This window comes from Periplaneta americana, chromosome 1 (assembly GCF_040183065.1).
Source record: "Periplaneta americana isolate PAMFEO1 chromosome 1, P.americana_PAMFEO1_priV1, whole genome shotgun sequence".
NCBI lineage: Eukaryota > Metazoa > Arthropoda > Insecta > Blattodea > Blattidae > Periplaneta > Periplaneta americana.
In genome coordinates, this window is record NC_091117.1 from 73,355,266 (window position 1) to 73,374,755 (window position 19,490).

At 35.2% G+C, this 19,490-nt stretch overlaps 1 protein-coding gene and 1 non-coding gene across 2 annotated transcripts in view; one reads left to right on the forward strand and one right to left on the reverse strand.

Moving 5' to 3' along the window:
• Positions 1–1,418: 1,418 nt before the first annotated feature.
• The window catches only part of LOC138696676 (SH3 domain-binding protein 5 homolog), a 52,762-nt gene continuing 34,690 nt past the window's right edge, over positions 1,419–19,490 (forward strand). The window contains exons 1-3 of the mRNA XM_069821961.1: positions 1,419–1,744; positions 9,691–9,753; positions 16,112–16,289. Coding sequence (XP_069678062.1) covers positions 1,682–1,744; positions 9,691–9,753; positions 16,112–16,289 — 304 coding nt within the window. The 5' untranslated portion in view covers positions 1,419–1,681. The remainder of the gene's footprint in view (positions 1,745–9,690; positions 9,754–16,111; positions 16,290–19,490) is intronic.
• On the reverse strand, positions 16,757–16,830 carry TRNAS-ACU (transfer RNA serine (anticodon ACU)). Its single transcript has one exon. It is a non-coding gene; the product is annotated as a tRNA-Ser (tRNA).

Here is a 19,490-nt window from a genome sequence, read left to right on the forward strand (position 1 = left end):
CTTCCTATGGCGCTTCGGTCCGTCTTTGGACCATGGCCTCCCCAATTAAAACCTTCCACTCATCTCTGTTTCTAGCTATTGTTCTCCAATTCCTGATACCTAGTAGGTCCTTTGCATTCTTCTGTACCATCTCTTCTCATTGGATCCGGAGTCTTCCCACCATCCTTCTTCCTCCAAAATGTCCCTCTAATACTTTCCTAGGGATTCTCTCCCCTTTCATCTTAGTATATCCGTCCCATTGTAGTCTTTTAAGGCGTATAACCATTGATAAAGGTATGTCGCCATATAATTTATGTAGTTCCTACTTAAGTTTACAGAAAATACCTTTTAGGGATCACTTGGCTTCTTGTCATTTCACTATCACCTCAACTAACCCAACCTAACCTTGTCACAGTCCTCGCTTCCTGCCCTTTTGGTCCAGGGAATATATTTGCCTTTATTTACACGAACCTCCAGTATACTTTTGGTGTGAGAAAAATATTCTTTATTTATTGTAGGCTGTATGGAAGGAAATGTGTATGATGAATATTACCAGTAGTGCACAGTCGTTTCTCATTTGATACGCTAACAAACGACTATTTCGTGCGTCGCAGCTTTCACGACCGTATGGTGTAAGAAAACGAAGAATAACGCAATATTTCACTACTTTCCTTCATATGAACTCTGCAAGCGACTGCCATGTTAAAGGTACTTTTTGGGAAATTACCTTATTTTTAGAGCCCTCAATTTACATTTGTTTAATTATGTATGGCATCTACTTCTTTAGCTGTTTTAAATAGGATTATTATATTTAATATACGTAGTTTAGTTAAGGATCATACCTAAATAGTAATTATTACGGTACCAATATTCTTAAAATTTTCATATTTGTATTTGGTTATATGGGATTACCGGAATGGATATGGCACTGATATTTGGCTCTTCACTTGACTTTTCATCCACGAGCCGCCACTGGTATTGACATTAATATAGTGAGCTCAGTCTCAGTGAGCTGATTTTTTAGTGCAGTGTGTAGCGAAACTTTCCTTCTCCTTGCACACACAAGATACTTCTTATGATATGAGGTGTTGTTTTATTGATTAAAGCCCCACGTTTCACTTTAAAGTTTGGCAGTCACGATTTTTATAGTTCTTTCCGAAAAGAAACACAGGCAGAATAAGTATCGAAACTAGAAATTAACACTTAATTTACATATTCATATATGATGATGTCAATATAAACCTCCGTTTGACCTCATTTTAGACTGTAAGTTCTGCATCAGGTGTAAAATATAGTAGTGATATCATATTATTGTGGGTGGACTGTCAATGCCCTCGTTAGTGGTCGTTTGTACACCGCGCACTCGCGTATTGTACCGCGCCTACAACTCGAATCGACACTTTCGACTGTCAACTGTTCGACTGTTGCGTTTAATCGAAATAAAGAAGATGATTCCTACCATAAGAATGGGAATACGGAAGCCTGATAATAAAATGACCTTGTACAGCTGAAACCTTACTCAAACGAAACGAGTCATCACTGTATGTGGGTGTATAATTATGCGTCAAGCTAGAGGATGAATTAGTTCGTATTCTTCGGCGTAACTGCGCGCTTTAGTACGATTCCTTCTTATGGCTGAGGCTGGTGCAAGTGTGCTTTGGGCTGGTAGAAGTTTGGGAAGAGTCCATCTCCGCAAAAGGTCATGGAGCATCCCTGCAGTGCCCCAGATGAAAGTGGAGATGCAGATTTGGACCCTAGAATACAGGTAACAATCATTGTATAATACAAATATGGTGTTTATTGTTATAATGCAGAAGACATAACCTGTAGTTGAATACGTTGTTTTGAATTGTGAAGTAAATACTACTTACAGCCATTGTTATTGTGGTTAATTTACATGTTATGTGTTCAACAGAAAACCATTCGGGGGAACAAGTGACTTGAAAATATTCCAAGATTAATAGACAGTCGTAAACATCTTATGTACAATGTGCGCATTAACTTACGTCTGTAATGTCATGCAGGTGTAATGACAAACTTTGGAAGATGGGCAATAATAAATTGTGAGTGAAGTGTTTTTGAAGAGATTTTCAGTAAATAAGTTAATTATGTGAGTCACTACGCGCTGGTTCTGGTTTCTCCCATGCCTTTAGTGAATGTGGTTGTTTTTAACATTAAGAGGATAATATTTTCATAACCTTAATGACTACCGATTGACACCTACAAATCTAGGTTTATTACACAGTTGTTTGCGAAATTTGTTTTATTAGTAGACGAAGTAAGAACTAGCTGGTGTTCATTCTAGAAGAATGATGCTGACAGATTTTTCCCTTCCGAAATCATCGGAACAAACTCAGCGCTAGTTTCACTCAATGCCTTCATCTTTCGTAATGTTCAAACTTAACCTAACATTCTGAATCCCAAAAATGACTAGCCTACTTTATTATGAACGTCAAAGGAATTGTAAAAGAAATGTAGCCCTAGAATCTGAAAAACATGAAAATTTTCCGCAAAGCATTTTACTACAACCAGTAATAATTAATAGCCTACTTAAGTGAGGGCATTTCAAACGAAAATGTGACTTTAGATCAAAATAGACCTAATTAAAAATACCCAGCATTCTCCAGTCTTTCCTATTTTCTGCCTTCCTCTTTGTCTCATAATTATGATCCATAGGCCCATATCTTAATGTCGTCTATTATCTGACATCTTCTACTGCCCCGAACTCGTCTCCCGTTCACCATTTCTTCCAGTGCATTCTTCAGATGACAATTTTTTCTCAACCAGTGACCCAGCCAATTTCTTCCCTGTTTCTGATCAGTTTCAGCGTCATTCTTTCTTCACCCACTGTTTCCAACACAGCTTCGTTTCTTATTCTGTCAGTCCATTTCACACACTCCATCCTTCTCCATATCCACATTTCAAATGCTTCCAGTCGCTTCTCTTCACTTCGTCGTAATGTCCATGTTTCTGCCCCATACAATGCTACACTCCACACAAAGCACTTCACTAGTCTCTTCCTTAGTTCTTTCTCCAGAGATCCGCAGAAGATGCTCCTTTTTCTATTAAAAGCTTCCTTTGCCATTGCTGTTCTTCTTTTGACTACTTGGCAGCACCTCATGTTACTGCTTATTATTTGGTGGTAATAATCAGTAAAATTCGGACATAGCCTACCTCAGTTTTAACCAGTATAAGGGTGACGTAGTTTAATTACTGGTATATAATATTTTATACAATGGGAAAGGAATTGGCCACCCTACCCCATTAGCTCCTGGTCTAGTTGCCTCATAGGTGGTGCCTTGTTGAGAGGTTCAGACAATTGTCTTCGGACAGTTGACTAAACAGCAACAATACCTTTCATGAATGCATTTGAATAAACGAAATTGTAGGTTCATTTCTTTACTATTGTGTTACCACGTTTGATTTATTGATCAAAAGTTCATACAAGTAAGTAGCAAGCTTATAATTTCTGAATGTTCAATGCTATGAGTTTGTCATAGTCATGCGGAAGGTTACCTTTATTATCTATCCCTCAAATTAAGCTAAATTAATAGTCGTACTAATGAGCGTAATATAAATAGATGTGGAATGAATTAATAAAATAAATTTAACCTGCCTGTAAGATAATAGTTATTATGAAACAAGTTTATAAAGCTATATAGCCTACTTTATTGCACGAGTCAATATTTAGGGAACAATCGAAGCGAGTTTCCAAATTTTGTCCAGTGCAATAACTGTTTAACATTGTAAACATGTTTTATACGTTATTTATTTGTACGACATTATTATAAAAAAATTTGTAATAAAAAAACAACATCAGATTCATAATGATGGGTAGTTCGATATCACGGTCTATGAAGAAAGAGATTGCTCTGATAAAAATGATGTATCAAATGTTATTACATGGCAAATCGTTTCTTTATTAACTTTACGCCACAAGTTATACAGTCATAATAGAAGTCATAACGTTTTAGTTGGCATGGCAATATTTTACGGCACAGGTACAGTAATGTGGCATATTTATGCACGATTTTAGTAATGATAAAGACTGTTTATAATGTTGGAATAAAAAAAAATATTGTTGTTTTTAATATTGGTAGATGTGCAATTGTTTATGGGAATACAATATAATAGTATATTTTTCATTTAGGCCTAGGCCTAGCTACGCATCAATATCATGTCATGCTCTTCACTAATTTTAAATTTAATTTGTAACTGTAAAAAAATAACCTACTCGAAGTTTGCACGGTGTTTTTTCCGCAATAATAATAATAATAATAATAATAATAATAATAATAATAATAATAATAATAATAATAATAATAATCATCATCGTCGTCGTCGTCGTCCTTGCAGGTATTAGGCCTAGTGGCCTGTTACGGTCTCCGTCCATCTTTTCAGGGGGCGTCCCAAAGAAATAATAATAATAATAATAATAATAATAATAATAGCCTAATTGTAATTTGTAGGTGATCTACGATTGGTTCAATCTGTAGTTCTTTCAAAATGTCACAATTTCTTGTGTGGTCCTTTTTTTTTTTTTATCCTAATGTAAGGTACGTTTCATATATTTCATTTCTGCCGAAGTTAATCTCTAGGCCTATATCTAATTATACTACGAATTGTCCATGCCTCACTGCCATAGCATAATGTAGGTCTGGCCAATGTTTTGTAAATTCTAACGCGCGTGTTTCTGTAATACCAAAGTAGGTTTCAATATCCAATTACGGGACCCCATTATTCTGTTAAATTTAAGTTTTTTTTTTCATTGAGTTCTTTTTCGTCTTCACAAGTGATTTGGTAGCCAAGATCATTAAAACCGTCTTAATGATGTCTGATATCAATTTAAATTTATTCAAGAGTTTTATGACAAATTTGGACCCTTTCATCTCATGATTCATCAAGTTTTTTTTAAATTAAATCATACTTCATAGCTTGTATTACCAAACTTTAACCTTTGAACTCCATTAAAGGTCGATGTAATGACAGCCCGATGAATTTCGAAAGGTCAAGGATTGTTCAGTAAAGATATTACCGGTACTACCTGCAGCCTAAAAGTGAAAGTATGATTTTTAAATCCACTTATTTAAATGTCAGATCTTTCCAGCTGCATACAAACACACGAAACAGTAAATGTATACTGATACAGAATTTGTGCTTATCTTTGTTACTGAATATAAAATACAATAATAGGCCTATGCTGAATGGAGCCTGCAAAAAGGGCAGTGATGTAGCCTATTTAAGGGAAGGCCTACTGACCTCGATTTCTTTCCCACCTCCATCATCCCCATTGGAATTTTCTCCACTACCAAAATTTATTATATGTTCAGTAACATACTGGTATGTAGATTAGGCCTATTGTAAATTATTCTGTAGAAGTTAGAACAACTTTTTATTATGCTGTAATTTATAGTACAGTTAGAGTAACTAGAAAAATTATAGATGGGTTGGGTAGGCTCATCAAAAGGGTTTAGCATGCACTCTCAGGAAATCGTAAATTCGCTATGACAGAAGCAATATTACTGTTTTATCTTCCAATGATATCAGCTTTCAGTTCTAAATTATTGGCTTTTTACATTACTGGTACCAGTATAAAACTGTCGGATCTTTCTTATTTCTGGTTCGTAATTCTGTTGACCTTTTATAGATAGATAGGTCGTCGTCGTCGTCGTCGTCATCATCATCATCATCATCCACATGCTAATATGTTACATACAGTCAATTTTTTTAAGTTGGTTATTTATTGACGCTGTATCAGCTACTAGGTTATTTGGTATCGATAGAATTGGTGATAGCGAGATATTTGGCAAGATGAGGCCGAGCATTTACCATAGATTATCTGACATTTGCCCTATGGTTGGGGAAAACATCGGAAAAAACCCAACCAGGTAATCAGTCCAAGTGAGAATCGACCCCACCCCCGAGCGCAACCCCAGATTGGCAGGCAAGTGCCTTAGCAGACTGAGCTACCCTAGTCCTAAAAGAACTGCTACAGTCTACAAAAAGTTTTCGGCCCATCTCTTAATAGGTCCTGCACATAGGGTTAACATATTGATGCCAGTCATTTGTAGTTTAATAAAACACTAGTCTGCAGGGTGGAAGTGAAATAACCCTGCAGATTTTCAGAGCAAATAGCTCTTGTTGTATTTAACAAAAAGTGTAATACCATATTGGTGGAAAGTCCGTGGTTTTCTCAGAAAGAAATTGTTTTTTCCTAAATGTTTAACACCCTCTTAGTCGGTAACTATTGTGAGTAGAATCGTGATTTTTATTCATATCGATAGGAAATCTAATAAAGAATCATCTGTCCCTCTGTTGTATTTCAATTGACAGTAAAATTTCAAAGCTTTTAAAAATAATATATTCAAACCCAATAAAGAATGAAAGTGTACAAGAATATTATATTAATTATAGGTTACTGTTCAGTCTACACTTATCACTTTTACATAATGAATTATATCATTGAGTGTAAATATAACCTATTTTATTTTTTTTAATGACGAGTGCTTTCACCTTATGGCATCATCAGTTCTCATATGAACATAACAGGAACACATTATGAAACTACATAAGTTACAACATGCATGAATTATATCACTGCGATGAAGACTAGAAAATCTGGTGAATTTTTTAGTAGCATGTCAGAATCCATATGTGATTTAGGAGGCATTTGCACATCATTGTTCAATATGGAAAAACCAGAAATATACAATATTATGCACAATAGATATGTTTTAAATATTAGATAAAATAGTTAAAATACAATTAAAAACAATTAAAAAATAGTTCGAAAAACATATGTTGAATAAATTAATTGTAGTGCATAGGCCTAGTTGTTAAAATTACATCTGTGATATATGCTGACAATTGCTATCAGTTATCTAATGAGAGATCTAGTACTTAGTACTTACTGGCTTTTAAGGAACCTGGAGGTTCATTGCCACCCTCACATAAGCCCGCCATTGGTCCCTATCCTGAGCAAGATTAATCCAGTCTCTACCATCATATCCCACCTCCCTCAAATCCATTTTAATATTATCTTCCCACCTACGTCTCGGCCTCCCCAAAGGTCTTTTTCCCTCCGGCCTCCCAACTAACACTCTATATGCATTTCTGGATTCGCCCATACGTGCTACATGTCCTGCCCATCAGAGATCTAGTAAATATGTAAACAGCTGAATGATGAAATTAGAGTGGTAAACTGCAAAAATAAAAATTCCACCACATAATCTTGAAATAAACCAAATGTCCCCAGGTACAACTTGTTCCTAGGAACAACAGCTTCCCCTACTTGTCTTTGAGCATACAGATCTATTTTTAGGAATTTTTAACTAACAAAGGAACTGTCTTTGAGCTAATGTCGAAACTTCCTTCAAAACTGAGCACACATATCTCCACAGCATGTAGATGAATATATATAAAAAAAAATAGCTTCCATACTAAGTGTAAAGTTCTGAAAACTTACTTGGAATGTTGCATTAAGAAACAACGCAGATACTTTGGGAGAGTAGTTGACTTGACACCCAACATGAATGTCTACACTGTTATGTAACATCCACAATGGACAGATAGTTTGTTTCTTAGCTGAGTAAGTGCTATCTACTCATGACAATTATTCAGTTATTTGATAATCTTTCATTGAAATTTAAATTTTTTTACTTTACAGTTAGTAGTAAACTGTTTAACAATGGATTAATCTTGCTCAGGATAGGAACCAATGGCGGGCTTATGTGAGGGCGGCAAAGAACCTCCGGGTTCCGTAAAAGCTAGTAAGTAAGTAAGTAAACTGTTTAACTCTCATGTGCACTGGATCTCAGCTAGGCTGATATCTCAACATTATGATTCTGGTCGAAGAAAACCTGAACTGAAGATTCTGCAAGAAGATACAGAAACAGTCAATTATGTTATTTGCTCTCGCGAGGCTTTGGTTTGCAGAAGATATGTTATCTTTGTCACCAGAGAATTTTGACTTGGCTCCATTAACAGAACAGTGTTTCATAGCGAAGAATACAGAGTTGATGAGCTGGTACAGAGTTCAACCAGTGCATCTGGAACATAGTAGACAGACCTGCATTAAAGGAAGGGGGAAGAATCTGCAGAGATCTATTAGTGCAGTTTGAGGGGAGGTTTCGATATAATGTCAGTAATGTAAGTCATTTGTTGATGAACAGTAACCTATATAAATTGTAATTGTACTAGGGTTGCCAGTGTATCATATTTGAGGCCTGAAAATCTTGTCCCTTTTCAAATCCATACAGGACACCAGAAATCCCATATTTACGGACATTATGTCATAGACAACCAACAGGTCTTTCTCGTATCTTTCTTTTGTTCTTTTCCTTTGCTGTTTGCACGCATATCGTGATGTAGACTTATGATAAGAAATGGTCATTTTTTTTTATTAACATCAGTATCTTTAGAAACGTGACAATAAAGCAAAGAAATTTAAACCTCTACCTACTTCTTTCATTTAAAATAATCTCATTCCCAAGCAATATCTGTGCATGATTGGTACAGTAATATTATTATTGAATTGTGTCTTGCATGTATGAAGACGCATAAAATGTTTGAAACCAAAATTAGTATTTCTCGTCTGCATAAAATGGAGAGGACATGTTGCATTTAGAAAAATAGAGCAATATTCACTAGTTTGCATAAACACAATCTTTGCAGTTACCTTTTCCCAATCTGCATCATTAATGCCCTTTCTAAACTTTATTAATACAAATAAAGTAATGGTTAGTAATATAACAACTTTAATGGTGTAATACAAAGATATTTTTTCTTTATACTGTGCTTTAATGTGCTAATATGCTCTGAGATGGCACTTATAGATCTTTCTCTTAGAAGTTCCTCGAGTTAAATGTTGTTGTTGTTCTTTGTTGTTGTTTTCTAATGCCAGGCGTTTGACAATAAAGTCATTTGACCTCTTGCACTCCAATATTTTTCAAAGACATTATCATGGTCAGCCACTGAAGCACAGATTTTGAGGTGTTCCGAATCCATTTCTTGGTTTGAGTTGCACAATGGGCAGTTAGGGGACTGATATATTCCAGTTCTATGTTATAACTGTCCTTTATTTGCAATCTGAAAACCTGGTCTGGCAACCCTAAATTTTATGTACAGTGCTTTATGGAATCCAATACATAGCATTGTCTCTCTATGTAACATTAACTTACTTACTTACTTACTTACTTACTGGCTTTTAAGGAACCCGGAGGTTCATTGCCGCCCTCACATAAGCCCGCTATTGGTCCCTATCCTGAGCAAAATTAATCCATTCTCTATCATCATATCCCACCTCCCTCAAATTCATTTTAATATTATCTTCCCATCTACGTCTCGACCTCCTTAAAGGTCTTTTTCCCTCCGGCCTCCCAACTAACACTCTATATGCATTTCTGGATTCGCCCATACGTGCTACATGCCCTGCCCATCTCAAACGTCTGGATTTAATGTTCCTAATTATGTCAGGTGAAGAATACAATGCATGCAGTTCTGTGTTGTGTAACTTTCTCCATTCTCCTGTAACTTCATCCCTCTTAGCCCCAAATATTTTCCTAAGCACCTTATTCTCAAACACCCTTAATCTCTGTTCCTCTCTAAAAGTGAGAGTCCAAGTTTCACAACCATACAGAACAACTGGTAATATAACTGTATGTAACATTATCTGATATCTGAAAACTAATATCCTATTTGTTTTCTTTTTAGATCGAGTTGGAGAAATTGAACAATGCGACTGATGAAATAAACAAATTAGAAATAGAGTTAGATGTAAGTATTTAAATAATTAACTAATGAAAACTATACCCATTCTTAAAATAATGCAGTACCAGTACTTGTATCTCTTCACATGCATAGATAACTGTGTCAAAGATATGAATCATTCATAATTAATTTCCAAGTATGTTACCTATTTGTCAAACAGTCGATAGTACTATATAAACTCACCAATTAAGAGGAATTAGTATTATATTATGGCAAAGCTAGACATTCTAACTGACACTGCATGTAGTAAGGAGCTAATTCTTTAGTCACAAAAGTAACTTCAGATGGCTCTTCTGCGATGCTGCTTGCCTTTTAAATTATTTGTGACAAAATAATCTGAAGTCTAGCCTACATTTAATGATATCAACAGAAAAGTATATTCTTTTCTGTAACATTTACAGTTATATTAACATCTCAAGACCATCTGAAATTTTCTGTATAATTTGTCACTTTATCGTATTTAACAAAGAAATAGAAATAAATGTAAAGGACTGCTAGATTGTTAGGACCGTCTTGAAATAAATGACCATTTTTAGCTTCCCTCACATTGTTGTATAAGCGGTTAAGCGAGAGCCAACATTCTCCAGTCATGTACACGTGCTCAGGCATGTGTAAACAATGGAGGGGGTCACATTGAGCACCTTTTGTCAACGTTAAATGACATGTTTTCAAACATGTACTTGTAACACAACAAAAAGTATGACCATTTCTCCAATAAATATTTTCCGTCAAATTTTCATATAAGGAATTGTTCTTATTTTTGATCCAGGAGCACGCTCACGCCTTTTTCAAGCATGCTTATGACTCACTCTGTATATATATACCAAGGGATAACACCCACAGAAGCATAATTAAAGAGAGCACATAGCAATAAGAAGAACTCTCAGTGGAATCGTGCACACCACGGCACAGAAAATAATTAATTGCGTACATTTTCACACGTTTCCGCAAAAGAGAAAAAAGATGCTGTTACAGAAAATAACATAGAATATAACCACAGTCTAGTATATACAGTCACGAAGCTCAATACGTAGTAAATATGCAAACATTAGATAGTTGCTCACCACTAGGATCGCTAATATCGCCTCATTACAGACAATGCAAAATAGTACTGGCGCAGTCTATTGTTTCTAGCACCGTCAAAACTCAAGCTTCGTGAATGTATATTGTAGACTGTGATATAACGATTAAAGTTTCTTTGTGAGTCGGTGTGAGTCTCTATACTACAAGTTTCGTTAAAACTTGAAAATTATTTTTAAGTTGCATATTTGCAGTCGTCATAAAAACCTTTTATGATACACAGTAATATTAAAGGAAGAATAAAAACATGTATGTTATCATAAAGAACATATTTGGATTAATAGATTCAATCACAGTGAATCAAATTCATCACACAATAACCACCAATTAAACATTCTTACAAAGAGCACTTTACACGAAGACTGAACTGGCAGTGGAGGGTCCCAGCAGTGCATTTTTTACTAACCTACAAGTAACAAATAGCTGACACAGTTGTAAAAGGGATGCATCCCAACATTCTTTATGCAGTCAAAACCACAAATTAATACTCATTTGTGCCAAAATCGGAAAGTCGAACATTGATTTTTGCCCAGCTAGATCTCGCAAATTGCACACTGTGTGGCAGATCAAGGTCAAGCAATGGACTGCATTTGCCACGTTTGCTTACCCCCAATCCTGGACCATTCTTCTAAACCAGGGGTCGTCAGCACAGAGCACGCTCAGGCTAGCGTCTCTTACCTGCGGATAAGAGACTGCACTATGGTGCACCGTAGCTGCTGGCGGGTATGCTCTATCCCTCTCTTTCTGCTGCACAACGGTGCATTTGATGTTGCTCCGGATACCCTTTACCCATTTCAGTGAGTGCGGACGACCACTGTTCTAAACTAAAGTCAGCTGAGCAATTGGAATTACCAGTGCTTCAGTTCACGGTTCAGTTCTGTGACTTGTGCGTGGTTTGTACATGTCCTTGATCCGCCAGTTCGAGAAATATGAAAATATCGATCGAACATTTGAGGAGAATTTGATCACTTATAAAAATAACATTCCAAAATTAGTTTTTCCGGTAACAGAAATGCTGAAAATGTAATTTCCGTGAAAATCTCGAAGTAGATTTTTTTTTGCAACAACTGCGAACAACACAGTACTTTCTCTTTATACTATGCATAATTGGAAAATAAATATATTTGTTTAATATTCAAATGGATATTGAGACATATTCAGAAACAATAAAACAAAATGGTGCCCTCAGAATTGTTTTATAACTTACAAATTAGGTTAGGTTCCTTGCATTCAAGCATACCGATAAAAAATTGTTTCTTAAAATAAAAATAATTGTAAGGTAATCATAGTTTTCCTAATTTTGAAAAGAAATGTTGTTCGTTACATAATATTAAAGTAATAGAGAAAGTTATGTAGCCTATATTTGAATGTATAATTGAGTAATTTCTACTATTCCAGGTAATTTTACACAAAAATATTGAACAGGGAATACTTCATATTCCTTGTTTAGATAACGTCGTGTTACTATGCAGATTTTTTTCTTCGAAAGAGTGGGATGTTTATCTCTGACATCCTGGTACTGCTTCACACCTGTTAGTTATTACACAGTAGTAAATAAGGTGTATTTCCCGACTGGAATGAGTCATCATACCATTCACAGTCAAGTTGTTTGACGCATTCACTCATTGCACGGAATAGTCTTTGCTTAACAAATAGGAAGTAAGATAACATAAACATGCTTGAAGGCCATAAGTTATGTGAACATTTTTTTCCAGTTACATTACTGCCTTTATTTAAATTATTATTGATGCAATCTTTACATCCTGTAGTAAAAGTCCAGGTTTATGTGGATTATTATAGATACGTGACTTCAATTATTTCTCTCAGTAAATGTGAGTGTTTTTTAATAATGTTCATGCCAACATATGGTAATTATTTGTCATTACTCAATTTCATTAATTCCCTGTCTTCACCTAAACCTAGTAAAAAGTAATAATTATTATTCATTGAAACATTTTAGGTAACGTTAAACTTGCTGGAAAGTGTGTTAGAAGAAAATTCTATGAAGATCAAAATTTGTTTTATTGTGCTGATGTGTTACTTTATGATTGAGTTGTCTTTCATACTCTTTTGCTTTCTTATTGGAGAAAGTATTATCACAGTCTAGTATATACAGTCACAAAGCTCAATGTGTAGTAAATATGCATTCATAGATAGGTGCTAACGACTAGGATGGATCGCTACTATCGCCTCATTACAGACAATGCGAAATAGTACCAACACATTCTGTTGTTCCTAGCACCCTCACAACTCAAGCTTCGTGACTATATACTAGACTGTGGTATTATTGTGATGCTGAAAAAATGCTCAAGCCAACATATGGTAATTATTTGTCATTACTCAATTTCATTAATTCCTTGTCTTCACCTAAACCTAGTAAAAAGTAATAATTATTATTCATTGAAACATTTTAGGTAACATTAAACTTGCTGGAAAGTGTATTAGAAGAAAATTCTATGAAGGTCAAAATTTATTTTATTTTGCTGATCTGTTACTTTATGATTGAGTTGTCTTTCATACGCTTTTGCTTTCTTATTGGAGAAAGTATTATCACAGTCTAGTATATACAGTCACAAAGCTCAATACGTAGTAAATATGCATTCATAGATAGGTGCTAACGACTAGGATGGATTGCTACTATCGCCTCATTACAGACAATGCAAAATAGTACCGACACATTCTGTTGTTCCTAGCACCCTCACAACTCAAGCTTCGTGACTGTATATACTAGACTGTGGTGTTATTGTGTTGCTGAAAAAAATCGATTTTGAGATTTTCACGAAAATACATGTTTTATTATCGGAAAAGGTGTTTCATGGTTATGCGTCCTGTTTATGTATTGCATGTTGTCCTAACTATTGGATGGATTTTGTTCATATTCAGCATCTGAGAGTCAATATTCCACGGAATGATGTACATGAAATTTAGTAATTTTTAGTAACAAATCAGACGATTTCTTCTTAATTGTATTAAATGAAATGAATTGATAAATGAAATAACACATCATATTGAAGAAATGTTATCTTTTTAAAGAAATTACTGGTTTATTGAAAAGGTTATGTCCATAATTAGAAGACGAAATGTGTGATCATTTACAACAAGAAATGTAAATACATTTAGGCTACAGACTGTTCCTATTGGGCACTATTTTCAAGTGTAAACCTTTTTTATTATTGTTTCAAAAATATAATTTCTGCTGTAGTAATGAATAAAAAACATTACACACTCGAACTTCTTCCTACAAAGTCTCCTTTTGCTAACATAATGTATTAGTGTCCACACCTGTGGAGTAACGGTCAGCGCGTCTGGCTGCGAAACCAGGTGGCCCGGGTTCGAATCCCGATCGGGGCGAGTTACCTGGTTGAGGTTTTTTCCGGGGTTTTCCCTCAGCCCAATACGAGCAAATGCTGGGTAACTTTCGGTGCTGGACCCCGGACTCATTTCACCGGCATTATCACCTTCATATCATTCAGACGCTAAATAACCTAGATGTTGATACAGCGCCGTAAAATAACCCAATAAAATAAATAAATAAAATGTATTAGTCATAGTGACATAAGGAATCAAAGTCTTAAAAAATTTTGAATGCAATAAAAACTCAGACACGTGTAAAAGTTTTTAGGCACCATGGTAACCATGTCACCCAGGATTTAGCTATCCTTGCAATATTATTTTTATTTTTGTTATAATTTCACTTTAAATTTTTATCTCTTTTGGTCAGACAGCTATACTGTACCAATAAGAAAGTGTTCCTGTTTCTTAAAGGAGGAACGATTACTAGTTGTAAACTCTTTTCTTAACAATATGTTTAGTTTCTCATGTAGTTGAAATGGTCAAATGGGAGTTCTCTTTGCACTCTGGAAATACAGGCAGGAGAATCATGTAAATATCTTCTGATGCATGTGCAAAATGTGAAGATTATTTCATTCTGTTTTAAAAGGGAAATATTAATGAGCACATGTTGAAATCCCCCCTCACATTACGCACAATTTGATCTCCATGGCAGATACAGAAATATAATAGCCCTTACCGACAGTACGATTACGAAATTAAAACATTAATAAAATATCGCCTAAAAATTAATTGATAGTACTCGCTCACCTGGCACAACATATTCAGCAGACGTCCTTGCTTAACATGTCACGATAAGGATTCATGGAAAATTACAATTCGTCTACTCCAAAGTAAGCTCTGTTGTTTCTTAAAAGCAACATTCCAGCGATGTTTTCACGCCTTTACAGTAGATATCGGAAAATAATGTTCTTATATTTTATTGTCTACTATAAATCTAATAGTGTGTGCAGGGGAAGTTTCGGCATGAGCTCATTAACAGTTTCCTTTTTAGTGTATATTTTTACTGCTCGTGAAATGTACTCGTAAAATTGAAATATGAAAGCGTGTCTGCTCATTGTTAGTAAGTGTGAACAATCAAATTGATTTAATGTAAGATCATTAAGGTCATTATGAAAGTTAAACATGTTTTGTTACTCTGTTTAACTATAGACTTTTTAAATCTTCTTTCGAATATTTTCAGGATGCAAGATAGTTAGTACAGTAGAACCCCGATTATCTGTCACCCTATTAACCGATTGTTGGATTATCTGTCTGTCTTTCTCTCGCTTTCTTCTTTTTTTTTTTCTGCATAAATATTACTATACATTGTATTAGCACGTTATTTTTCTAGAGTGTTATTACAAGACTTTATTACACAGTATAGTCTACTGTTCGAGTTGTCGTATTGTATAACTTCTGTATAAAAATTCTTCTACGTGTGTCAAAATAAATCTTGTTTTGCTAAGTATCGAAAAAAAATTGTAGGCCTAAAAAATTGAGTGATTTAAGAGAAACTGTGGCTCATCTCTCATCAGAATACGAGATTGGAGTGTATAAAGTATGTAAATCTACAACACGAGACCTTAATTATTCCTATCTTTCCACAGACAGACACTTTCCCTTAAAATTCCGTCGTTGACAACCAGACTTACCTAAATTAGTAGACTTCTGATCCACTATCTAGCGTGTTAAATACAAGACCATGAAGGAAATTACAAAATCTTTCATGGTACGGATTATCCGATTTTTTCGATTAACAGTTCAGCCCACCCCCTTCATTACCACGGATAATAGAGGTTCTACTGTAGTATGGAAGAGAAAGACTTTATTAGTCGGGCAAATCAGTGGCAATAGTGTATCTCAACCCATGTGTGGTTTAATAGCTGTGATGTGCCTTTTTTTAACAGAGACATAATACAGAGAATGTTGATAATATTTCTTGTACTTCTAGGAAGCAAATACAACATTCAGACTTCTCTTGAATGAATCAACTAGACGTTTGAAATTACTGAGCAAGAAATTAGGAAGTTGTATTGAACGTGCTCGGCCTTACTATGATTCCCTTGAAGTGGCAAAGAAGGCTCAACTTGAGTGCCAAAGAGCAGCCGTCCAGTTCCAGAGGGCTAATGGTAAGCTTATACAAGTATCTCTTTCAAAATGGTAAATTTTTATTTGTTACTTACTGGCTTTTAAGGAACCCGGAGGTTCATTGCCGCCCTCACATAAGCCCACCATTGGTCCCTATCCTGAGCAAGATTAATCCATTCTCTATAATCATATCCCACCTCCCTCAAATCCATTTTAATATTATCATCCCATCTATGTCTCGGTCTCCCTAAAGGTCTTTTTCCCTCCGGCCTCCCAACTAACACTCTATATGCATTTCTGGATTCGCCCATACGTGCTACATGCCCAGCCCATCTCAACCGTCTGGATTTAATGTTCCTAATTATGTCAGGTGAAGAATACGATGTGTGCAGTTCTGTGTTGTGTAACTTTGTCCATTCTCCTGTAACTTCATCCCTCTTAGCCCCAAATTTTTTCCTAAGCACCTTATTCTCAAACACCCTTAACCTATAATTTGAAGGAAAAATTGTTCCAGGGCCGGGTATCGATCCCGGGACCCTTCGCTTAGTGCGCGAACGCTCTTCCGACTGAGCTACCCCAGGAACTATACACGACACCGTCACAATTTTTCCTTTGTATCCACATGACTCAAATGAGCTGACAAGACGCTAGAACTCAACTGTGAGTGCATACAAATACTTGTGTGACTTTAAATTGTGTGTGCACTCATAGTTGAGTTCTAGCGTCTTGTCAGCTCATTTGAGTCATGTGGATAAAAAGGAAAAATTGTGACGGTGTCGTGTATAGTTCCTGGGGTAGCTCAGTCGGAAGAGCGTTCGCGCGCTAAGCAAAGGGTCCCGGGATCGATACCCGGCCCTGGAACAATTTTTCCTTGAAATTATTCAAACCTGCTTTACAGGTAGCTACTACCTGAAAGCCAGATTTGTATACCCTTAACCTATGTTCCTTTCTCAAAGTGAGAGTCCAAGTTTCACAACCATAAAGAACAACCGGTAATATAACTGTTTTATAAATTCCAACTTTCAGATTTTTTGACAGCAGACTGGATGATAAAAGCTTCTCAACCGAATAATAACACGCATTTCCCATATTTATTCTGTGTTTAATTTCCTCCCGAGTATCATTTATATTTGTTACAGTTGCTCCAAGATATTGAACTTCTCCACCTCTTCAAAAGATAAATTTCCAATTTTTATATTTCCATTTCGTACAATATTCCCATCACGAGTCATAATCATATACTTTGTCTTTTCGGGATTTACTTCCAAACCTCTCTTTACTTGCTTCCAGTAAAATTCCCGTGTTTTCCCTAATCAATTTTTATTTGTACAGAGTGAATATTTGAGAAGGTTTATGCCAGGCTGCATTTCCCATTTGCAAGTGCTTTAGCATAGATGGCTATTATGTTAGTAGTCATCATGTAAAATTCCTGTTGTTATTATCTTTTTTTTTTTTTGTGTGTGTGTGTAACCATAAAGATCAGCTTTCATATTATCCACATACATGGTGATTCACGAGGAGTTAGTGCCACTTACGGAGCTTATTTCCGAAGACATTCTAAGCAAAAAAAGTCAAATAAATGTGGGTCCTATTCTCAATATTTTCAGAGTTACAGTAATTTGAAGTTGTTTATAAAATACAGTCAACCCCGGACTTGTATATTTCGTTCACCATATCTGAAGTGTCTCTCCCCTAACCTTAAATGACAGAAATGATTGAAATTGTGAACAAGAAAATAAAATATTTCATTTTTGTGGAATGGATTACACTGTATACTGTTACTCACAATTGATTTACTGTGCTGTCGACTGAAGTCCTCTTGCGAAAGACCACGTTCAATGTCACTTATAATATTCACCTTATCTTCCAAAGAAAACACTTTACGCTTCGATATTTTTATACAGTACATTCCCTGTTGGAACATTAGATCACTGTTATGGTGTGACTGCGTACTCAGCCTTGGAATTTCCCGGAAACTGGGAGAGGGTTGATGGAGTTTGAAAGCCATCGAAATCTTATCTTCATTTATGCTCTGGACATAATGTCCATCTCCTTTTAATAAAAGAAGGCAATTTCATTTTCCATCGTAATGGAAATGTTTCTGAGAACAAAAGATAACCCTTTGATGGTGGAGGATTAGAAATAACAGTAGGGTAGAGTGTCTCAGAACAGAATGTCAACCCTTTGACGGTGGCATGAGACAAGGTCGTCACGCATTGTCTGGATTTGCAGTACAGCTCATTGTCTAGAAATCACTAATGCTACCTTTGACCTTTGAAAAAAGGAGTAAGAAACTTAGAATGTTGTTCGAGGAATCACTAATCCTACCTTTGACCTTTGACAAAAGGAGTAAGAAACTTAGAATGTTGTTCTCAACATATTCTTTCAATTTTATACAAGAAGATTTGACTTCAAATAAGAATTTATCAGGATACAAGGTTCACTATAACCGAAGCAAAGGTTCACTATAAACAGAAATATTAATGCACTTTTTAATGTATGCGGGTCAGGACCAATGATTTAGGTTCACTATAACCGAGTTCACTATATCCAGAGTTGACTATATTTTTTTTACTTACTTTTAAAGGTAAAAGAATATTACAAATAGAGAATGAACTATTCAGAAGTATCATTTCTTTAATTGGCAGTATCTGAAGCTAAAAATGTGTTAATTCCTTAATTACCTTGTAGAGAATTTTTTTTTTTAACTAAAAATTACATTATTCTTACGTACTTATCACAACAATTGTTACAAATCACACGACCTCTAGCAACTTGATTCTGTACAGTTCAATTTTTAATTCTAATGTAAATTGTTAGAGAGTGTACAAGAGTGGCGTGATTTGCAAGAATTTTTGTGTAAATGCGTAAGAAAAATGTATTTTTGTGGTTAAAAATCGAAAAAAAAAATCTTTACGAAGCAACTAGGGCATTCACAACACATTTTTAGCTTCAAAATACTAGCCAATTAAAGAAATGATACTTCTGAATAAACTATTCTCTGTCTGTAATATTTTTTTACCCTTAAAACTAAAGAAAAAAGGTATTTTAAAAACAAGTTTAAATTAGTATAACTTTCAAAACATTGAGAATAGGGCTCATGTTTATGTGAAATTTTTTGCTGAAAATGTCTTTGGAAATAAGCTCTGTAAATGGCGGTAACTCCTCATGAATCACTATGTATACTAATACAACATGTGAAAGTTCAAAAGACAGTTTCAGAGAAGAGTTTCCACTGACAA